Here is a 13,952-nt window from a genome sequence, read left to right as displayed (position 1 = left end):
AGCCCTGGAGGCTCCAGATGGCACTGCCCAGAGGAAGGGTGTGACAGGGGAAATCAGCTGCCTCTGCAGTTTTTGGAGTCAAGTCTGGTTTGTTTTTCAAAGGCTGTGACACCAAAGAATCCCAGAATGGTTTGGGTTGGAAGGGACCTTAAAGCTCAGCCAGTTCCACTCCCCTGCCATGGCAGGGACACCTTCCACTGTCCCACGGTGCTCCAAGCCCTGTCCCAACCTGGCCTTGGACACTGCCAGGGATCCAGGGGCAGCCACAGCTGCTCTGGGCACCCTGGGCCAGGGCCTGCCCACCCACACAGGGAGGAGTTTAGGTCATCAATGACACAAGTGGAGGGAACTGCAGATAATTCATTTCCATGATGTCCAGCTCTTTCCCATCCTCCAACACAGCATTTATCTCTCTGGGACCAACACAACCACTGCAAACCTCACTGTGAGCTGATGTATTTACAGTGATTAAATGCAAAAAACCTTAGGGCAAAGTAGGACAAAACTCTAAAAAAACATTTAATTCAGGGATGTTGAACATATTAAACTTCTGTGGGTTTTACGGAGATTCTTTGGCTTGGTTATGGCTCAGAGGAGTGAGGATTCTTGTTCCCTGTACCTAAAATGCATCACCTTGTTCAGCAGCCTTTCATAAGCATCTGTGAGGGGGTGAGGCACTGGAAGGATTCCAGAGAAGATGCCCCTGGATCCCTGGAAGTGCCCAAGGCCAAGCTGGACAGGGCTTGGAACAACCTGGAATAGTGGAAGGTGTCCATGCTCATGGCTGAGTGTGGAACTGGATGGGCTTTAAGATTTCTTCCAGTGTAAACCATTCTGGGGTTCTACTCTATGATTCTATAAGGAAATATCTTATAGACTGCCAGAAAATCACCAAATTCCCCAGCTACACTCTGTCCTGAAATACCTTCTCCTCTTCCTGGTACTGAGGGCTTGTGCTGTTGCTCAACAGCTTTCCATTTATACAGCAGGGCCATTGAGTGGGTAACACGAGTCTTGCATTTCAATCAAAACCATCTGCAAACAAATACTTGGCAGCAATCTCTGACAATAACGACCTCATGCAAAGCATTTCTTCCTCAATGCCTTTTTCCCCTTCATTAGTGACCAGCCCAGCAGGTGCCTGCTGAGCAAACAGCTTTGCTCACAACAGAATTGTGTATCCTGCAGCCCTTTTTACTCTGGAAAAGGTCTACAGGATGCACAAAAGAGGAATCAGCTTTCTGTAACCTGGGAGCCATAAATATTTTCTCCTTGAGCACTGAGCTTAAGAATGGCGTTTCATTTTCTGAAGAAGGGAAGTGAGCCTGGCTCTTCCATAAGGAATTCCTGTAAGTGTTTACTTTGTGCTTACAGTGGAGAAGTTCATCAGCTACAGTAGCTTCACCCACAAATCACAGCCAAAATCCAAATTTGGCAGAAGGACTATCAATGTAAACTGCACTAAATATTCCTGCTAAACAGGAGCAGGCTGCAGACTCCAGGAGCAGGGAGGTGGATTCTTGCATGTGTCAGCTCTGAGGGAACAAAGCTTTCTTCTACTGGTACCTTGAGAGATCACCCTGTCCTCTGCTTTTTTTTCCTTCTATCAGCTGGGCTGAAATCCTCAGGAAAGAGAAGTATTGGAGCAGTTTGGTTAATAGAAATGTATCCCCAAGGTATTTGCATTTTTATTCTCCGTGCTCACCACAAAAATGCCAGTGTGTCATCAGGAATGCATCACACCTCTGAGGAACTAATGCAAATAATTCTCTGCTGCACTGCAGGCTGTTAAACGCACACCTGGAAAACAGGCCAAGCACCTCCTGGGATTTTTAACTCTGCCTTGACTGCTAATTCCTGATGGAAATGAGATGCCAGGGCAAGCTGGAGATTCCCCCTGGATCCAGCTGCATCTCTAGGCACTGAAGGACCTCTCACACTGCAACCCAAAGGATTTTGTCCCTTGCTGGAGTGTTAATGACACAGGTAAGATCCCATTAACTCCCACTTGGCTTCAAGGCAGGGATGCAATTCCAGCAGGAGTGCAGCTCCATGGCAAGACAACATTTCTTTCCCAGCTTCCAAAGCCTTTTCCAGCACCCAGACTACATGTCCACTCCACTGCTAGCCCAAGCAGTCACAGGCAGCTTCTTTTCTGCCTGTTCTTGGCAACTGGGGGCAACCACCAGAGCAAGGGAAGGCACTGCATTGGCTATCCATCATTTTTTCCTCCCTCACACACTGATGGTGTAATTTTTCCAGCCTGGTTTTTATTTTCAGAAAGGTTTGCTCCTGTTTGTGTGAGGAACACAACCACATCCATGGGGCTGAAGGACTGAAAATGAAAGTGAGCATGAAAGGCAGGAAGGTGACCATGGACAGGCTGAGAACCTGTGGCAGAGCCACTGAAAAGGTCACAATTCCCTTTGGATGAGTCCTGAGCCATCTCCCTGCAGGAAAAATTCACTTGTGGCTGTTTAATTCAGGGATGTTGAACTTACTGAACTTCTATGGGTTTTACAGAGATTCTCTGGCTTGGTCATGGCTCAGAGGAGTCAGGACTCCTGTTCCCTGTATCTGAAATACATCACCTTCTTCAGCAGCCTTTGATAAGCATCTGTGAGGGTGGTGAGGAACACAACCACATTCATGGGGGCAGAAGGACTGAAAATGAAAGTGAGCATGAACAGCAGGAAGGTGACTGTGGACAGGCTGAGAAGCAGTGGCAGAGCCAAGGTGACAATTCCTTTTGGATGAGTCCTGAGCCATCTCCCTGCAGGAAAAAGTCACTTGTAGCTGTCCCTCAGCACAGTGACACTTGCTCCAGGCACTGCCTTTCATTAAGTGCAGATCAGTTTGAATTCTCCCCAAAGAAAAAGAGAAACCACTTACAAATCCAAGGCATCATCTTCAAAATACATCCCCATCCTTACGTGGCCACTTAGGATGTTTCCTGCCTCTTCAAAAGCTTCCCTGGCTGGAAGAAAGACAAAGACACAAGAATAAACAATACAAAGAGAGGTGTTGAGGTTTTTTTCCTGGAAACCTGATTGATGCCTGCACACATAACATCCTGCCAGAGCAGATTTTCAGGAATTAAACCAGGATTAGAGGCTCCCAAGAAATTAGTGCAGGCCATGGGAGGAGGGGCAGGCAGAGAGGAAGGATTAGGGCAAAATTCCCATTATGAGAACAGTGTTTGCCCTTCAGCTACCAACACTGAGCCTCCAGGATCTGCAGGACAGAGGCGCTGCTGGAAAATGAGATATCTTTAAGGACTTAGAGTCTGTAAGTGTTCTTGGAAACAGGAGACCAATTTTAAGTCTAAACAAAAATCTTATAAATCCCAGTGACCTTTGAGAAATGATGGATGGTGGCTTTACTGGAGTAGGGCTAAGAGCCTGGAGATAAACCAACCTCTCCCTCAAGTGTCTCTTGGTTTATCCAGCTCTTCCCAGCAGACTGGGGCTGTTGCAGGATAAGGAAAAACCAGGCTGGGCTCTCTTGATCACTGAGAGCACAGCTCCAAAACAAAGCTGGCTGCAGAGCTGCTTCATTCCCTTATAAAAAGCCTCCAATTCCACAGAATTGCAGAATGATTTAGGTTGGAAAAGACCTTAAACTCATTTTGCTCCACTCCCTGCCATGGGTAGGGACTCCTTCCATCAGCCCAGGTTGCTCCAAGCCCTGTCCAGCCTGGCTGTGGTTTCAGGGAAAGCCAAGCTTTGTGGGAACATGCAAGGCACGGTGAGGAACTTGTGAAATGCAGAGATCAGAGCTCCAGAGAGCTGCTGCCAAAGGTGGGGTGAGAACAGGGAGGATTTCAACACCACCACCCCCCTCCTCCTCTGCACTGAGCAACTGAAACAACAAAAGCAGCTCTTCTGACCCAAGGAGAGGGAGAAATCTCACTTTTTGGAGAAGCCAGGTTTTTCCTGAGAATTAAGGGGGTATCTCAGACACATAAATTGCTGTCACACACCAGTGACTGCTCCTCAGAACCTTCACTGTCACAGCACAGGCCAGCCCAAGCTCCTGGGAGCAGTGACTCACAGCTCAGTAGATGGAGCTGCCTCTCAGTTGGTGACTTTGTGACTTTTTGGTTCTTTGATTCCTGTTTTGCAGCTACAATCAAAGCTGTGTTTTCCACGGTTTCCCATGTGGCCCATAAACTTTCATTTAAACTGTTTTCCTTTTTAAATGGAAGGAGTTCCTTAAGGAGTGGCTCATTGAGGGCTCAGTCATTATCACAGAATCTCTGAATGGTTTGGGATGGAAGGGACATTAAAATCAGCCAGTGCCACCCCTGCCATGGCAGGGACACCTTCCACTGTCCCAGGCCGCTCCAAACCCCATCCAGCCTGGCCTTGGGCACTGCCAGGGATCCAGGGGCAGCCACAGCTGCTCTGGGCACCTGTGCCAGGGCCTGCCCACCCTCCCAGCCAGGAATTCCTTCCCAAAATCACATCCATCCCTGCCCTCTGGCACTGGGAGCCATTCCCTGTGTCCTGTCGCTCCAGGTCATTGTCCAAAGCCCCTTTCCAGCTGCTACAGAGAATCCATTCTTGGATGTTGCTTTCCAGCTCTTCTGCTGTTTGGTTACTTGATTTTATCAGTGCTGAAAGATATTTCCCATCCCAAGTTCCTCCACCAAGCTTTAAATCCCCACTTGAGATATGAACTTGTCTTGAAGTGCTGCCCTGGTCAGCCCTGGCTGCAGGGATTCCCTCCTAAGTCAGAACAACCTCCAGCAATACCAGGTTTATTCCTTGACCTGATGAGATCCTCTCTCCCCATCACACTTCCAAATTTCCCCTATTTCTGGCTATCCTACACCCAGAGCCACACACCAGCCCATATTTCTCCAGGTTCTTTGCTTTGTACCCAAACTCCCCACAAATTCACACTCACACAGTTCCACTGAGGACATGAAGCAATTAAAAAAAAAAAAAAAAACCCATTTCAATATTTCCTAGGAAATTATTCCCCCCTGAAAACCCGATTTTCATTCCCTGAGGGGGCTGACCATGCCCTGCAGCACAATCCTTGAGCTGGAATCCCAGCTGCCCTGAATCGCACAAGCACAACCTCACTGCTTTGGGGACAAGAAGAGCTCAAACTCCCTGATGAGGAAGGGTCTAAAATCCCTGCAGAGTTTTGGGAAGCAGGATCTGAGCCTCACTTTTTACCCTTCTGGAAGGAGGAATCTTCTCCTAAGTCAGAACAACCTCCTGGACTTGATGAGATCCTCTCTCCCCATCACACTTCCAAATTTTCCCTATTTCTGGCTATCCTACACCCAGAGCCACACACCAGCCCATATTTCTCCAGGTTCTTTGCTTTGTACCCAAACTCCCCACAAATTCACACAGTTCCACTGAGGACAGGAAGCAATTAAAAAAAACCCCATTTCAATATTTCCTAGGAAATTATTCCCCCCTGAAAACACGATTTGCATTCCCTGAGGGGGCTGACCATGCCCTGCAGCACAATCCTTGAGCTGGAATCCCAGCTGCCCTGAATCGCACAAGCACAACCTCACTGCTTTGGGGACAAGAAGAGCTCAAACTCCCTGATGAGGAAGGGTCTAAAATCCCTGCAGAGTTTTGGGAAGCAAGATCTGAGCCTCACTTTTTACCCCTCTGGAAGGAGGAATCTTCTGGGTGTGCTCTCCAGCACAGCAGCTACTGCTGCATCTCTCCTGCCTTCCTCACTGATGCTGCCAAGCCCTGTGAGGCACCAGATCTCAGGGATATTTTGAAATATTTTGAAATATTTCAATATTTTCAAATATTCCTGAGGGTTTAGGACAGTTTTACTTCTTAAGATGCTTCCAGTTTCTGCATCAAACCCAAATTTCTGTCCTAAAATTTCTCTGAATTTCCAGAAAAACGTCATAATACATTCACCTCTTCCTAGAAAATTTTATTTAGGGTTTTTCCACCAAGCTTCTTTTAGCTCAGACCCCACAAAGGGTTTCTTAACATAGTCCTGATGCTAAGGGTTGGAAAACCTCCAGGATGTTTTTAGCAGGACATCTCATTGCTGTGTTTCAGTTCACCAGAAATGACAATGACCCCACTCACTGCTGCTCGGGGTTAGAGCAGGAATTCTGCCATGGGAAAATGGTTGGGAATTATAAATCTATAATTTGATAAATCTGCAGGTTGGTAAGAGGAACAATGTGGTTCTCCTGACTCCAGCCTGGTTTGATGCCAGAACAGCTGGCTCCAGGTTCCTGCTCCCTCAGGCTGTTCTGCATCTCAGCTCCAGCACCCTCAGGAAGTGGGTGGAGAAGACACCCCAAATTTCATCTCCCTGTGCCTGAGTTACCTCCTGAGGCTGAGGATGCCATTCTGGACTGGAATGTGCCCTGAGGGAACAGACAATCCTACAGGATCCACAAAAGCTCTCTGGAAACCCCCAAGGCTCTTGTTGGCACGGAAGGAAATAAAAAACTTCTCTGTAGAATCCTAGAATGGCTTGGGTTGGAAAGGACCCCAAAACTCACCCAGTTCCAAACCCAAACCATGGGCAGGGACACCTTCCACCAGCCCAGGGTGCTCCAAGCCCTGTCCAGTCTGGCCTTGGACACTTCCAGGAGCAGCCAGAGCTTCTCTGGGCTGGATTAAAGGTTTTTTGGGATCAGTAGGGTTTCCTGCTGTATTTACCAGATTATTTCTCCAGAGGAAGGCAGAGATTTGGCTCTCAGCTGGTCCAGGGAACACAGCCCAAGTGTTTTCTAGTTGGTTCCAGGCATCCTGTCTTGTTCTTACCTCTTCCCTCTGGACCCTCTCACGTGAGAAAGTAGCTTGGTTTGCATTAAACCAAAGTTTGGAGGCACAAGGGAGCTTTAAAAATGAAAAATAGTCTGGAAGTTTGATCTTAAGCAAGATCAGGAAGTTCTCCTATTTTTAAGGCAGCAATTCCCAGGGGGAGCTGGCAACTGAGAGTCTGTGGGGTTGGCAGATCTCAGCTCCCAACTGAGGCCCTGGCACAGGGTGCCCAGAGCAGCTCTGGGTGCTCCTGGATCCCTGGCAGTGCCCAAGGCCAGGCTGGACAGGGCTTGGAGCAGCCTGGGACGGTGGGAGGTGTCCCTGCCATGGCAGGGGTGGGATGGGATCAGCTTTAAGGTCCCTTCTAACAAAAACCATTCCATGATTCTGTGATTTGCCTGAAGTTCTCTCTCCAGACTGACTTTATTCCCTCTCCCCTGGTAACACATTGCATTTCTGTGTCCATCTATTCCAAAACCCACAAGTGGATTTCATTGAGTTGTTCACATTTCCTTCCTTCTGATGCAGGAAATTTCTGCTTTATCCTATTGCTGTTCTGTTATTAAAAAAAAAAATAATGTTTTGGATTGTGTGTTACAAGAACTGGGGCTACTCCTTCTTCAGGAGAAGCCAGCAAGATCCAAGAGTGGATCCTTCCTTTTTTAAGAAAATTATGCTGGGAGAAGTGGCACATGGGCTCCAGGAAGAGGCTGATGGATCCGGGCTGAACCAGAGGCTTAAAGGGAATTATTGCCAGCCTACAACCACTTGGAAGGGACTCATAAAGAGGACAGAGCCAAACTCCTCAGGGTCAGGGGCAGGAGGCACAACAGGGACAACAGGTTTGGGGAGTTTCTACTCCCACTGTGGGCGTAGCAAACCCAGCTGAATGTCCTCTGAGCCAGGGATGGATCTGAAATCCCACCCCTGGAACCACCTGCTCCCCTCTGACTGTACAACTGGAAAAGGCAGTGCCAGGTGTTGTGCTGTGAACTTCCAGCAGCTGGAAGCAGCCCTGTCCCACCAGGAATGAAGCTGGAGAGTGCTAAACCCACCAATCCCAACAAACCTTTGCTGGTGGCTGAGCTAAACACTCCCAGGAGTGAGGGGTGGTGGTGGGATGGGAGCTCAGCTGGAAATTCCCCTCTCAAATATCCTTCTGCTTCATCCATGGTGGCCAGCTTCAGTGGGCAGGGAACTTGGCTCCTGTGGAAAGGCAGAGAAAGAACCTGGGCTGTTGTTTTTGCTGCTTTTGGGGTGAAGAGACAACAGGGCAACCTCAACCCAACAAGGCCCCATCGCAATGGGACAAGTGTGACACCTCATTAGAGACAAAAAAGATCATTTGGCATGGTGATAATTATCACCAGAGAGGTGCTGGAGCTGGTGACAGCAAAGGGAGAACAGCCTGAGCCAAACTGAGAGCCTTGGGATCCCCACTGAAAATAACAGAGAAGGAATTCCAGCAAAAAGACAGGGATGGTGACAGAGGATGTGGCAGATGTCCCACTGGGGATTTGTCACTCACAGCAGGATGAAGCTGCTCAGCTCTTCAGCTCCCCACATGCCACCATATGTCACTGGCTGCTGTCCCTGCTGGTAAATCCTCAGGGTGGGGAACTGGGTGACATTCTCCTGGGAGCAGAGGCCAGGCCAGTCCCAGCAGTTCACCCGGGACAGCAAAACCCCTGGGGTTCCTAGAGTGGAAAAAAATACTCATGAATGATATGAAAAACTAAAAACAACAATCAACTGGTTGGAAAATAGAGCTTTTTATTAGCCCAGTGGATATTATTGTCTATATTTGTATTAATTCTGGCAGAAATCTACCAAAATCCAGCCCCAAACACAGAATCCCTTTGAGTACAGCCCCATTTCCCTCTTGGAATCACTCATTCCCAGAAAATTCACATCTGACTGGTAACTCCAAGCAACACCACAAAATCCTGAGACAACTGTCCAGGAGCTTAAAAGGCAGTAGGGAAAGGTATTGGAAATACCTTAGGAATAAGGCCAAGAGAAAGAAGGAATGCAGGCACTCACTAACAGGAGAGAGGGAAGATAAAGCTTGCCATGATGGAGGAAGAGGATGCAGCCAAGGTTTTTGCATTTATTAAGTTGTTCAGTACTGAAAAATCTCTGTTCTACCTCAAGCATGAAGCCAAATGCACATGGGGCAGTTAAAGGGGATGGAAGAGAGATGCTCCCATCCACTGCCCTCAGGCACAGGGTGGGATTCTTGGGGCTGTCCTGAGAGCCAGGAGTTGGGCTTGATGATCCTTCCAGCTCAGGATTTTCTGTGATCCCACCCAAGCCATGAGCAGATACCTGTAGGACCTTAAGAAAGGGGTCTCACAAGTAAGGGAGTGGGAAAGGAAGAGCACTTGGGAATTACAGAGCAGTCAGTCCAACTGTGGGTCCTGGGAAACGTCCCAAAAAGGCTTTTTAAGGGTCTCACCAACACAAGAAACTCAAGAGGTTGGTAAGAAGTGAAACAAATGGAAAGTTGGTTCCTTGAGTGCTCTCTATGAGCCCAAGATTTGTGCAACTCCAGCATTTAGTTCAGCAAAGAATCATGGAGTCACAGAATGTTTGGGTGGGAAGGGACCTTAAAACTCATTTAATTTCACCCCCTGCCATGGCAGGGACACCTCCCATCATCCCAGGTTGTTCCAAGGCCTGTCCAGCCTGGCCTGGAGCACTTCCAGGGACCTTTTCAGCCTTTCTTTCATCTTTGGGCTGGGTGAAGCCAGCACAGGCTGCTGTTGGTCCATGGCTAAGCCTGACCTGAATCCTGACCAGCTTCACTCCCTCCCTTCCCTTGGCTTCCAGCCTCACCTGAGCTGCCTCAGGGCCCTGACCAAGGACAGTGTGCAGTTGTCCATGCCCAATCTCAGAAATCTTCATTCCTTCCCCAAATCCTTCTTTGAACAAGACTCAAAACTGCATGGGAAAGATGGGATAAAACCTAGAGACAAGTACACACATGGAGGCAGACATGGCAAAGAATCCTCCAGAAACCAGGCTTGGGGCAGATGAGGAGGGTTTCTCAAGAGAAACCAGCCAAGCTTTCTTCTCTCCCTCTCCTGGCTCTGATTCTGATCACTATTTTCATTTAAGGCCTGGCTGATGGAATAAAACTGGTTTTGATCTCAAGCTAGAGGGGAAGAAAGCAATTTGAAGGGCAAAGTGTGAGGACAGCAGCAATCCATGAGGAGATGCAGGAAAGGGATGGACACTCAACAGCATCTGCAGCCCATGGGAGTAAAATTAAGTTCTTCTGTCCTGGTGAAACCTCTGCAGAGCCCAGCAAGTCAGCCTGGGAAACGTTTTTGGAAAGGTTTAAGCAAATGAGAATCTGGAGCAGTTTAAAAGATTTTTCTCCTGAGGAAAAACCCAACCAAGTTTGTCCTGGAAATCACCAGAGAGAGAGAAACAATAAAATCCATCAACATGTCAGGGGTGCTCTGAGGGGCAGTGGGAGCACTGGGCAGGGTCAAGCAGCAGCCCATGCCAGGGTGGGGAGGGCTGAGCAAATATTGAAACAAGTTCCTGAGAACGGAGCCCAGCTGAGTGTTGCACAAATGTTGTGCAGAGGAGCTGTGGAGCCCCTGACCCCTGGGAGGGCTCCAGGCCAGGCTGGACAGGGCTTGGAGCTCCCTGGGTTAGTGGAAGGTGTCCCTGCCATGGTAGGGGTGGGATGAGATGGAGATTTAAGGTCCCTCCCAACTCAAACCCTTCTGGGATTCCATGAGGGCTTCTGTAGATGGGGGTGAAGGCAGAGGTGACCTCAGCAGGAGTTCCTGCTCCTTATCCCTGCACCCTTGGCCTCCCACAGGACCATGTTCTGCAACCTTCATTTGAGGTTCTGCTCTGCAGCTCACACCAGGAGTTTGCTGTTCTGCTTTGTGTCAAACTCTTGTGCAGGAAAAGCAGGAAGTGAAGGGCCTGCAAATCCACTCAGACAATAATTGTCCAAACACTCCACAAGAGCAGAAATGGTTTGTGTCATTCCCAGACTCTGCAAGAAGATCTCAAACTGAAAGCCTGCCCTCAGATTTGCTTCACACCTCTGAGCCAGTAGAGCTGGTTCTCATCATCTCTTACCACATCATCTTGTGTCTTGCCCAACTCTGGAAAATAATTCCATGGAAATGGGGCTTTGATGTCCTGCTAAAATCGAGTTGTGAGGCTGCTTGAAGCCTTTTCAAAGATGAATTTTAATATTTGGATATTAGCTCAGGGAATAATTTACCACGTGCTCTGAAGGAGCCCCATCTGGCCTGGAAAACATCTGGTACAGGATGGTCCCTCCCATCCCAACCTGCAGCATTTCATTGATGACTGAACAAGCAGAACTTTCAGGAACTGAGTAACTCAGCAAGGGACTGTCCAGCCCTGTGGTCACTGCTGAGGGGGAGGAAAGGTGAAAGAAGAGCACAAAATCCTCCCTGTGGTTTTAGGTGCTACTAAACCCAGCAACAGCAAGAACCTCTGTCCTAGAGGTCTTAGAAAACCAGGACAAGACAAACCATCAGTGCCATAGGGAAGAGGAAAAATCAGGAATCCCTTGAACTTATAATCATTTGAACTTAAAATTATTTGGAAGGCAGGACTGGCATGGTGCTTGAGCATGTTCAGGGAAAGGAATGGAGATGGGGAAGGGAATGGAGCCCCAGGAGAGGCTGAGGGAGCTGGGCAGGGGCTGCAGAATCCCTGAGGAGCTGGGCAGGGGCTGCAGAATCCCTGAGGAGCTGGGCAGGGGCTGCAGAATCCCTGAGGAGCTGGGCAGGGCTCACCTGGAGCAAAGGAGGCTCAGGGGCCCTTGTGGCTCTGCACAGCTCCTGCCAGGAGGAGACAGCCAGGGAGGTTGGGCTCTGCTCCAGGGAGCAGGGACAGGACAAGGAGAAATGGCCTCAAGTTGTAACAGAGGAGGTTTAAATTGGATATCAGGGAAAATTCCTTCATGGAAAGGTTTGTCCAGCCCTGGCACAGCTGCCCAGTACAGTGGTGAAGTCCCCATCCTGGAGAGATTAAAAAGCTGTGTGGATGTGGCACCTGGGGACATGGGACAGCAATGGACTTGGCAGTGCTGGTTGGACTCGATTTTGTTAGATTTTTCCAACCTAAACAATTCCATGATTGTATTAAAAAACAGCTCACTTGAAGAGCTGGTCCAAAGACTACAACATGAAAGAGAAGTTATGTACAAAGTGTACAAAGTGCTGCACTTCAAGAGGAAGAATCCAATACAGAATGGGAACAACTACCTGGAAAACATCACCCAATGAACCCTGAAATCCTCACTCCAGTTTTAAGCTCCATGGATATAAATTGCTAAATCATGCAGCTGATCTTCCTGCCTCTGAGCTAAATTTCCACCTTGTCTTTGTAAATCCCTGGTCAAGAAGACCCCAGGAGCACAGAGGAGAGAAGCAGAACCATTTTCCATCACAATTTATTGCTCTTCTTAGATACTGATTTCCTCTCTTCTTTGCAAAAAAAAGGCCAATAAGCCACCCAAGAAATGCTCAGGACTGTCTCACCTTCACATCCTCTGCTCTTAACCCTGCTGCTTCCAAAAATTCCCATCTCCCAAAACAAACCAGAGGTGCAGCAGTGAGCCCCAGGGGGATGGGAAATTGTTGCTCCAAGGGTAGAAAACCTGCTCAATTCAGCAAGGCAGAGATGCTCCTCTGGATCTCTCAACAAATGGAAAACACTTGAGGGCTGGAAGCTTCCCTTGGTGAGGATCTGCTGAGCAGCTGGAAGGGGATGACTCACGGGGTCATTGCAGTCTCCAGCCTCCTCCACTCCCCTGTGTCTGATCACACATGGCCTGTTCTCAGTGCCATTGTGCACAAAGAATTGGCACGGGGAGCAGGACCTGCTCCTGCAGCTCACAAAGTGCCTCCAGCACGGGTGATTCACTCCTCAGACAGCTGCTGGTGGATTCCCAGCCCTTGGGAAGGAAGCTCCACCCCGGAGCAGGCAGGAATACCAGAGCTTCTGGGGAACTCAGAGTGCCCCAAGCCATTCCCCATGTCCTGTCCTCAGTCCTGCACAGCTTGAGGTCTTCTTCCTGCTCCAGCCATCACTGAGAGCCAGGGAACAGCATCTTCTGATGTTTTCCAGTTCCTCTGGTAGCTGGCTCTCCCAGTTCCCTGAGGCTCCTTCAGCAGCAGGGAAAAGGGATCTCCAGATCCACCAATGCAGCTGTTCTGTGTCTGCTCCCAGGTCATGGCAGGGAAAGCAGACTGGAGTCACTCCACAGGGTCACATCTGGCCTGGGAGTCTTTGCAGAGACCTCAGTGATCACAGAGGAAAGGCCCTGACCCCAGGCAGTTCATGATCTCTGCTGAGAATCTGTCTGTGGCTGCTTCCCTGCCCTGAGATTGTTATCAAGTGATTCAGAACACACATGGTGACATCCTGGCTGGGCAGAACCCACCAGGGGTTGGCCACTGCCTTGGGAAGGGGCTGGGGTTTACCCACAGACCCTCCTGTGCTGCTTGGGAAGGGGCTGGTTTTACCCACAGACCCTCCTGTGTTCTTGGGAAGGGGCTGGTTTTACCCTCAGACCCTCCTGTGCTCTTGAGAAGGGGCTGGTTTTACCCTCAGACCCTCCTGTGCTGCTTGGGAAGGGGCTGGTTTTACCCACAGACCCTGTGCTGCTTGGGAAGGGGCTGGGTTTTACCCACAGACCCTCCTGTGCTGCTTGAGAAGGGGCTGGTTTTACCCACAGACCCTCCTGTGTTCTTGAGAAGGGGCTGGTTTTACCCACAGACCCTCCTGTGTTCTTGGGAAGGGGCTGGTTTTACCCTCAGACCCTCCTGTGCTGCTTGGGAAGGGGCTGGTTTTACCCACAGACCCTCCTGTGTTCTTGGGAAGGGGCTGGTTTTACCCTCAGACCCTCCTGTGTTCTTGAGAAGGGGCTGGTTTTACCCACAGACCCTCCTGTGTTCTTGGGAAGGGGCTGGTTTTACCCACAGACCCTCCTGTGCTGCTTGGGAAGGGGCTGGTTTTACCCTCAGACCCTGTGTTCTTGGGAAGGGGCTGGTTTTACCTTCAGACCCTCCTGTGCTGCTTGAGAAGGGGCTGGTTTTACCCACAGACCCTCCTGTGCTGCTTGAGAAGGGGCTGGTTTTACCCTCATACCCTCCTGTGTTCTTGAGA

The 13,952-nt window shown here is 49.4% G+C and overlaps 1 protein-coding gene across 1 annotated transcript in view; it reads right to left on the bottom strand.

The window, feature by feature from the left end:
• Positions 1-13,952, bottom strand: part of TXNDC16 (thioredoxin domain containing 16) — a 42,577-nt gene that overhangs the window by 7,295 nt on the left and 21,330 nt on the right. Inside the window, exons 15-17 of the mRNA XM_058807027.1 lie at positions 8,305-8,473; positions 7,846-7,982; positions 2,893-2,977 (exon numbers count right to left, since the gene is read on the bottom strand). Coding sequence (XP_058663010.1) covers positions 2,893-2,977; positions 7,846-7,982; positions 8,305-8,473 — 391 coding nt within the window. The remainder of the gene's footprint in view (positions 1-2,892; positions 2,978-7,845; positions 7,983-8,304; positions 8,474-13,952) is intronic.

Source organism: Ammospiza caudacuta, chromosome 6 (genome assembly GCF_027887145.1).
Source record: "Ammospiza caudacuta isolate bAmmCau1 chromosome 6, bAmmCau1.pri, whole genome shotgun sequence".
Taxonomy (NCBI): Eukaryota; Metazoa; Chordata; class Aves; order Passeriformes; family Passerellidae; genus Ammospiza; species Ammospiza caudacuta.
The sequence above is the reverse complement of the archived record's forward strand: the minus strand, read 5'-3'. Positions and strand labels throughout refer to the sequence as shown.